Source organism: Dryobates pubescens, chromosome 6 (assembly GCF_014839835.1).
Source record: "Dryobates pubescens isolate bDryPub1 chromosome 6, bDryPub1.pri, whole genome shotgun sequence".
NCBI classification, from domain to species: domain Eukaryota; kingdom Metazoa; phylum Chordata; class Aves; order Piciformes; family Picidae; genus Dryobates; species Dryobates pubescens.
This window is the reverse complement of record NC_071617.1, coordinates 27,188,079-27,196,462: the sequence shown is the minus strand read 5'-3', so window position 1 is coordinate 27,196,462 and position 8,384 is coordinate 27,188,079. Positions and strand designations below refer to the sequence as shown.

At 44.3% G+C, this 8,384-nt stretch overlaps 1 protein-coding gene across 2 annotated transcripts; it reads left to right on the top strand.

Annotated features, from left to right (window-relative positions):
* The first annotated feature begins 210 nt into the window (after positions 1–210).
* TBXT (T-box transcription factor T) lies at positions 211–8,158 on the top strand. 2 transcript variants are annotated; one of them, XM_054162772.1, is made up of 8 exons: positions 211–537; positions 714–978; positions 1,575–1,709; positions 2,397–2,458; positions 2,544–2,605; positions 3,551–3,727; positions 5,386–5,515; positions 7,654–8,158. In XM_054162772.1, the coding sequence occupies exons 1-8, from the start codon at positions 332–334 to the stop codon at positions 7,919–7,921; spliced, it is 1,305 nt and encodes a 434-aa protein (XP_054018747.1). In that variant the 5' UTR covers positions 211–331; the 3' UTR covers positions 7,922–8,158. The 2 variants fall into 2 exon arrangements, with proteins under 2 accessions (XP_054018747.1, XP_054018746.1); XM_054162771.1 differs by having other exon boundaries at positions 5,383–5,515.
* The last annotated feature ends 226 nt before the right edge of the window (positions 8,159–8,384 follow it).

The following is an 8,384-nucleotide window of genomic DNA, read 5'->3' as shown; positions in this document are numbered from 1 at the left end:
TTTGGGGGCAGATTTACATAAAATAGCAGCGTTTAATCCCGTGGGCTGCAATTAACATCACAGGCTTCCCCGGGCACCGTTGTGATATGGCCGCGGGCAGCCAATTGGAAAGGCCGGCCGCCCAGATCAAAGCGGCCGTCCGCCAATCAGCAGGGCCCCCCCGCCGGCATCGTGATGTCACCGGGGGGGTGTTTATGGCGGGGTATAACAGCGGCCCCTTGTCCGCTCCCGCTCGCTGGGGCCGGTGAGGTCAGGTGGAGTCAACCCCGGCCCCGCCGCCACTTGGGGCTGTGCCAGGGTGGCTGCCCCTCTAGGCGGGCGCGGGGCCAGGATGAGCTCCCCCGGCACAGAGGGCGCGGGCAAGACCCCGCAGTACCGCGTGGATCACCTGCTGAGCGCTGTGGAGAATGAGCTGCAGGCGGGCAGCGAGAAGGGGGACCCGACAGAGCGGGAGCTGCGGGTTGCGCTGGAGGACAACGACCTGTGGCTGCGCTTCAAGGAGCTCACCAACGAGATGATCGTCACCAAAAACGGCAGGTAGGGATGCCGCGGACCCCGCGCTCTCCTGCTCCCCTCTCATCTCCTCGGCGTGCGCACATCGTCTTGCGGGGACGGGGGGCGAGGGCGTCCCGGTTGCGGCGGCCGCCCGGCTGAGTTGGGGGAGGGCAGGGGCTGCCTCCCGCCTTGCCTCGCGCCTCCGTGTCGCCCTGCAGGAGGATGTTCCCGGTGCTGAAGGTGAGCGTGTCGGGGCTGGACCCCAACGCTATGTACTCCTTCCTGCTGGACTTTGTGGCGGCCGACGGCCACCGCTGGAAGTATGTGAACGGGGAGTGGGTGCCGGGCGGAAAACCGGAGCCGCAGGCGCCCAGCTGCGTCTACATCCACCCCGACTCGCCCAACTTTGGGGCGCACTGGATGAAAGCGCCTGTCTCCTTCAGCAAAGTCAAACTCACCAACAAGCTCAACGGCGGCGGGCAGGTAAGCGCCGGCGCCGGCACCGGCGGCGGGATCTGCCCCCACAGCGCATCACCTTCACTCTGCTCTGCGGGGCTCGACCAGCCTGTCTCACTCTGTCTCTTCTCGGCTGGGCCCTGCCGAGCCACCTCTCACGCCCTCCTTAACGCTGTTTTTCAATACTACCGTTATCAAACCTGCTGGGGTGGGTCGCACTTTCTCCCCTGCCCTAAACTGAGTTCTCTCAGCAGAGGGAGTCTTCCCACCGAGGATGGGTGCCTTGGTGCTCTGACTTTTTAAAAACAAATTTTCTGGTCTGAACATCTGAGAATGCCAGCGGTACAGTAGATGTGTCTTTCAGGCTGTTTATCACCAACATGTTCGTGACTGTGCCAAGTAACAGGGATGAGAATAACTAGGCAAAAAGTTGGGGTGTCTGACTACAGTGGTCATTGCTTCTTCTTGCAGCTTTAGTTTATTGGTACCTGTTGCCTTTTTCTCCTGCTGGAAAGATAGATACTTTAGCAGATAGATACTTTAAAAACTGGGCACTCTCTGTGCTTGCCAGCCTCTCCCACTGCTCTGTCACTGCTTACCTGCTCTATCTGTTTGCTTCACAGATCATGTTGAACTCTCTGCACAAGTATGAACCTAGGATTCATATAGTGCGAGTGGGTGGCCCACAGCGGATGATCACCAGCCATTCCTTCCCAGAGACTCAGTTTATAGCTGTGACGGCCTACCAGAATGAGGAGGTATGCACAGCAGGGGAAAAAGGATGAAAGTACTTGGAGGTTTCAAGTGGCAAAGTGCAGGTTTCAGAGCAAAATAATGCTTCTTGTTTCATGTTTTTCAGTTTTTTCCATGCTTTGCTTGAAGCTAAATATAAAATGTGAACAAAAAGCCCTCTGAATGTATAATAGTACCAAGTTCTGATAACTGTTTTTTCTTAGTATGTACTGCAAGTTTATTGCAGGAGAGTAATTCTTAAAATACTCTGCGGGACAAAAAAGCACAGTAGGAAAGACAGTCATCATTTTCAGCTACTCAGTGAAATAACTGGAGGTGCTGTCTTCAAAACTGGCCTTTGCCTGTTAGCCAAAATGCCCCCTGATCTTTATTAAATCTGTAAATCACAAATCTTTTTGAGATTTTTCTTTTTAATGTCCATTCTGCTCTGGCTTGCAATGTGAAGCTATTTATAACTCTTTCTTAGCTGATAATAAACCATGGTAATTCAGCCTCTTCCTAGCCCTCTGCTACTACTTCAGACTTTAGGGGCTATTTAATTGATGAGCATAGGTTGGTAGTATGGGCTTAATCTTATTTCTTCAGAACTGTGATTACACTAACTTCAATAGATAGTCCTAATTCGAATCCTAATATTTGCATGATAATGAATGGTGATACTTGCCAATAAAGATATTTGTTGTTGTTTTTAGATCACAGCTTTAAAAATTAAATACAATCCATTTGCAAAGGCATTTCTTGATGCAAAAGAAAGGTGAGAGCTCATTCTAAAGTGATGATTCTTTTACACAGTTTACAAAAACTTATTCTTCACTAATACAACATATTTTCTTTCATAGAAGCGATCACAAAGACATGATGGAGGAAGTGGGAGACAACCAGCAATCTGGGTATTCTCAGTGTACGTTTCCTTTCATTTTGCACCATGAACACAACTTTAATCTTTTCTATCTCATCTGTTAAGCAGAACCTTGAGAGTGATGTTTGCTGTCTCACTTGCTAGTTTATAGGGAGAATAATATTACCAGTCCTCATGATTGTGTTTCATGCAGGTTTATGATCATATAAACACTGTGATCTGTGTTTGTGTGCTTAAGATTTCTGTATTACATTCAAAATCCTCTAATAGAATCTTGCATTTACCTTCATGTTCAAAAAGCCAGCTACCTTTGTATATAAGGACATTCATATGGATATGGAGACAAAAGTTTATTTCAAAATATACCAGAAAATTATTGAAATTATATTTGTGTTTTAAGTACTTTAAGAAAATGAGGGGCATTTGTTTAATTGTGGGGTGTTTTTTTTCAGATTAATGAAAAGCATTAGTGTTTTAATGATTTCTGGTTTAACAGATTATTGCCAAAAATCTCTGCAGTCTATGAAGGGGGAAAGTTGAGTTGCGGCAGGAATTATTTTGTTTCAGTGAAAATGCTTATATTTTAGAGTTCTTCTTAGTAATCTGAGAAACCTCAGGGCTTAGCTATAGATTGAGACTGCCAAAGGGCAGTGTGAAGACTACACTATTACTAATCACACATTTCCTATGTAAGGGAGAGATTAACCATTTCAGTATTCCTTTACTGTGACTGTAATTAAATGCTAATTTAGGAAATCATGTTAGTTTGATTTAGGGCTTCTCCTAAGCTGCTGTCAAATTTTCCCTTCATAAGATCACATTCATAAATCGTACAGATCCAGATTTTTCAGCCATGTTGAAACAGTTTCCTTTCCTGAATGTACACTTCCTCAATGATAGAGGACTGATTTTTATCTCATTGCGGTGATTCTTTCCCTTCCTGGTTGCTTTACATACCCACCTTACAAATGTCTTGCTTCCCCACAGTAGGTAGTTGGCTTATTCCGGGAACTGGGACTTTGTGCCCACCTGCCAATCCTCACCCTCAGTTTGGAGCCCCCTTGTCACTCTCTTCTGCTCACAGCTGTGAAAGGTACTCATCACTGAGGAGCCACCGTCCTGCCCCCTACCCCAACCCCTACACTCATAGAAACAACTCACCAAGTAAGTCTGATGTTGCAGCTCTATAAAACAATGGGAAAGGAGCTGAGGGATGCAAGCTTTGAGCAGTGGGCATCTTGGACAGTGCCGTAGAAACTGAGGTCTCTATCTAGCTTCATTTGTGCAGTGGGCTTGGGGCCAGCATTGCAAAGAAATGGGGGTGATGAGTACCTGCATCCACAATCTCTTTATGATGTAAAAACAGGGTGTGTAGACCTGTCTTCCGCTAACTGATTAGGTCATATTGGGCTGGATTTGTCTTATGTTTTTGGATTCCTGTAACCACTGAGCTTAAACTTTTTGTTGTTGTTGTTGTTATTAAGTTTGAACGTGAGGATTTTAATCCTTAGTTATAGGCAATGCAATGAAATTAAGAATTCTGTGTTTGGTTTTGCTAGTGTCACTTGTTATAAACACATACTAATTGAGGACCTGATTCAATTTTGCTTGACTGTTGCTGCAGTAAACATTAAGTGCTTGTACCACAACTGGATACACAGAAACAATATGGAGCAGAGTAAACTGCAGAGCCGTTTAAAAGTCATGCTCAGAAATAGCTCAAGGCTTAGTGCCTTAAGTACTTTAGGGAGAGGAGAGAAGGATGTTTTTAATAGTGGGGTTTGGGGGGGTTTTGGTGGTTTTTGTTTGGTGTTTGGTTGGTTGGTTGTTTGTTTTGGGGGAGGGAGGTTTGGTGGTGGTGTTTTTTGTTGTTGTGGGTGTTGGGTTTTTTTTTCGCCTTCTGGCAACGGCCTGTTAACAATTTTTGTCTTTAAAGCTGTGTAGATATTGGAGGTTCCCATTAGAAAGAAAGAAACATTTTGAGTTGTGAAGTAATACATGGGCTTCTAGGTGCAGCCTGACCAATCTTGTGTGTTGCTTTGTAGTACATTTTAAAGGGGAAAAAGTGGCTTTCTGTGGGCTTTTCTTGCATCTTTGAAATGTTATGCAAATTTTGTAACTTGAAACAGAAGAAAAGAATGAAACACCTCCAGTGTTCCTTTTTGTTTTCTGATCCTCAGAAAGGAACCTCTTCCCTTAGCCAGCTGTGACAGCAACTTCTTTCTCACTCTGGATGGCTGTATAAGACTCCTTATATAGCTTCCTAGTGCCTTTATTGTGTTGGCCATTCAGTTGTGGTCACACGCCCTGAGAAATTTAAGTTACAGTCCAGTCATTCCTGGTACTTCTTAAGGCAGACTTCAGAGCCCATGGTGCCATGCTCAGTTCAAAACTGGGTGAGCATATTCATTGATATGCTGCTATTATCCAGGGCTGTCAGACTCTTAATGCCAATGGAGATGACAGAGATAAAGAAGGTCCTCTGGAAAAGCAGTTGGGATAGTGTAAGTAAGAAGCCCACTTCTTCCTACTGACTGAATAAGGAAGCATGAAGCAGGTGGTTTGAAGACAGCTTTTTTTTGGCCATATATGCTTGACAGAAATAAGACTGCAGTTAGTTGAGCATCAGCAGGGAAAGTGCCAGTGAAAATGTAAGCTTGACACAAGGGGTAGCAGACTTCAGTTTTCTCTGTGGGTATCATTTTGTTTTTTGTGAGGCAGTAATGGCAGGGTAGGTATCAATCTATATATTGTATTTGAATACAAGATCATTATTTGGTCTGATTCTTGTGTGTTTAAGTGCTTGCTTGTTTTCTCAGCAGCCTATGCCGATAATTCCTCTGCCTGCCTTTCCATGCTGCAGTCCCATGACAACTGGTCTTCTCTAGGAGTTCCAACACATACAGCAATGCTGCCCATGAGTCACAGCACTGGCACAGCTACCAGCTCCAGGTAGGAGACCATCCCTCAGCAGCCCACAAATTGGTGTGTTGATTCTTTCTATGAAGAGAAGGCTGAAAAAAGAGATAAAAACTCATGACAAATTAGAAATCTTTATGGCCAGGTGTGAATCATTAGCTAACTGGAGAGGGCACTTAGATGCTCCAGAAGGGGGACTGCAATATATCTCTTATGAAGAGATGCTGAGAGATCTGGTATTCTTTAGCCTGGAGAGAGAAGACTGACATTGGATCTTATCAATGCATATTAATACCTAAAGGGTGGATGTCATAAGAATGGGGTCAGGCTCTTTTCAGTGGTGCCCAGTGATAGGACAAAGGGCAATGGGTAAAAAAACTAGAACACAGGAGGTTTCACTTGAACTTAAGCAAAAACTTCTTTACTCTGAGGAATATGGAGCACTGGAATGAGCTGCTCAGAGAAGTTGTGGAGTTTCCCTCTCTGGAGATTTTCAAAACTTGCTTGGACATGTTTATGTGCAATCTGATCTAGGTGAACCTGCCTTAAGCAGAGGTATTGGACTAGATGATCTCCAGAGATCCCTTCCAACCACTACCATTCTGTGATTCTATGACTATTCACAAGGAAAACAGATTGAAGAAACATATAAATTATTTTATTTTACTTTTTGGATTTGGAAAAGCAGACATTGTGACAGCAATATTTGATAGATTAAGGATTTCAAATCAGTTCCATTGAATTTGAGGATGGCCCTTCATTGTTTCTAAGAAGAATGATGTTTTTGCAGTTTATTTTTGATCTCTTTCATTTTAACTAGCCACTGCTTTTCCCCCTGTCTGCACAAACTCTTCTGCTACAAAGGGGCAATGAACTCCAGGGTGGAGAAAGGGCAGGCAGTTGGGGCAGTAAGTCTTTACTTAAGCATTGCCACACAAGCCAGCATAACAAGGTGAAACCCTTTGTTATCCTATAAAAACACCTTTTCTCCTCTTTGTACTTACTATGTTAATTAAACTTTTGGATCCTTTAGTACAGATGTAGCTTACAGTCAGTCCCTTTCGGAGCTAAATTTGAAAGTCTAAAGAAATACAGATAAGGTGGGAAAATCTTTGCTATTAACCACAGAGGGCTGAGGTTTTAAGCATCTTGCTCAGCAACTCACACCTACCGCTCCATTTGTGGAAAGCATTATGATTTCAGCCATGCACATGAAATCAGACTGAACATGAGTTTTAGTTTTGAACATATGTTGATCAAGTAAAAGGGTCTTCCTAGCACTTCCTTCTCTGTCTGACCCCAAAATACGTATTTGGAAAGTTGCAAACTCCACTGAGTAGAACTGGAAGTGAGGAACCTCAGGAAAGGCATTTCTGCCACCCTTTTTTGATGAAATTCCTATCTGTAAAGTAAGACTATCATTAAACTGCTTGGGATCAATAGGTAGAAAGTGCTGTGTAGTATTATAAATCAGGACTGAAGCTTTTCTCGCTGTGTTTCTCTTGAATCACTTCATTTCTTTTAATTCACGTGTGTATATATGTATTCAGAAGAGAGAGAGACTGCAGAAGCTGTAGTGTTCTGACAAGGCATATTTTTCCTTTCAAGCATCCCATTCTGTAGTGCCCATGCAATCTTCAGCCATCAATCTGTCTCTTTCCCTTCTAACATGAGATGACGAATAAGGAGGGATAAATTGCTGTCTGTAGGCATCTCTTCTTCTCTGACTACAGATGCAACCAAGGGGCGTTAGGGCTCTTACAGCCTTGTTGCAATGGATTTAAACCTGCCTGGGTCCAACACCTTCTGTGTCCAGCCACCTCTATCACATGCCTTCCGTCTGAGGCAAGGGTATGGCATGGGTCAAGAATCACCTTTCAAAACGCTCTGCATTTTTCAGCCATCCTGTTCATTCCTCATCCTGGTATAAAATTTGCTTGTATACCTTGTGCTGGAACTCGCTATTAGAAAACAGGAGATTAGGTGTATTGATGGTGTGCCAGGAACACAAAGCTTGCCTGGGGATCCTTCCTACTGCACAGTGGGAACTTCCTAAAGAAATTCACTGTCTCCAGCAAATGCACCCAGCTTAGGAGCTGTGTTGTGACCTGAGCAACTGCCAGTAGGTACTAGAGTCACTAACGACTTGTTTATCACTTTACCTCTTTCAGTCAGTATCCTAACTTATGGTCTGTGAGTAACAGCACCATCACGCCAGTGTCTCAGTCAAGCGGGATGTCCAATGGCCTGAGCTCCCAGTTTTTACGCAGCTCTCCAGCACACTACACTGCCCTTTCGCACCCGGTCGCTGCCACCGCCTCTGCCTCCCCTCTGTATGACAGCGGGGCACCCACGGACCTGCCTGACAGCCAGTACGATGCCTCTGCACATGCCAGGCTAGCATCCACATGGACACCTGTCACCCCCCCTTCCATGTAAACCCTTTACTATAAGACAAACTTTTTAGCTACTGAATTACTTTACATGCTTAATCCTCAAGGAGGAGGAAAAGGAGATGTGAAGTAAATTACAGACAAAGCATCTGCACTGCTTTGTGCAGAAAATCTACGTTATACCTCTTACAGTGAACAGCGCATCACTGCCTTCATGTAAAGTTTACAAACCTGGTGAGTGTGCAATTCTGAGAGCAGATTCACTGCTTTTAAACTTTTCTCTCTCTCTTTTTTTTTTTTTTGAAGTTTGATAGACTTAAGTTTTAAGATTTTTACTTAGATTCCAAATGTCTCAGGGTTCTGATACATTTAGACCTGAAGTTTGGCATCGTTCTTGAGTAAGTTACTTCTAACTGTTTTCCAGTTGATTTTTCTAATGGCAAACTTAGCTATAGTCGTGAGAAGACTGTTATTAACCGCCTAGTTAGAAGTGTTCTGAAATATGCACA

Coding starts and splice junctions, on each gene's coding strand:
- TBXT (XM_054162771.1), top strand. CDS start 332: ATGAGCTCCCCCGGCACAGAGGGCGCGGGCAAGACCCCGCAGTACCGC. Junction 2,459..2,543: donor TTTCTTGATGCAAAAGAAAG/GTGAGAGCTCAT, acceptor TTTCTTTCATAG/AAGCGATCACAAAGACATGA. Junction 5,516..7,653: donor GGCACAGCTACCAGCTCCAG/GTAGGAGACCAT, acceptor TACCTCTTTCAG/TCAGTATCCTAACTTATGGT.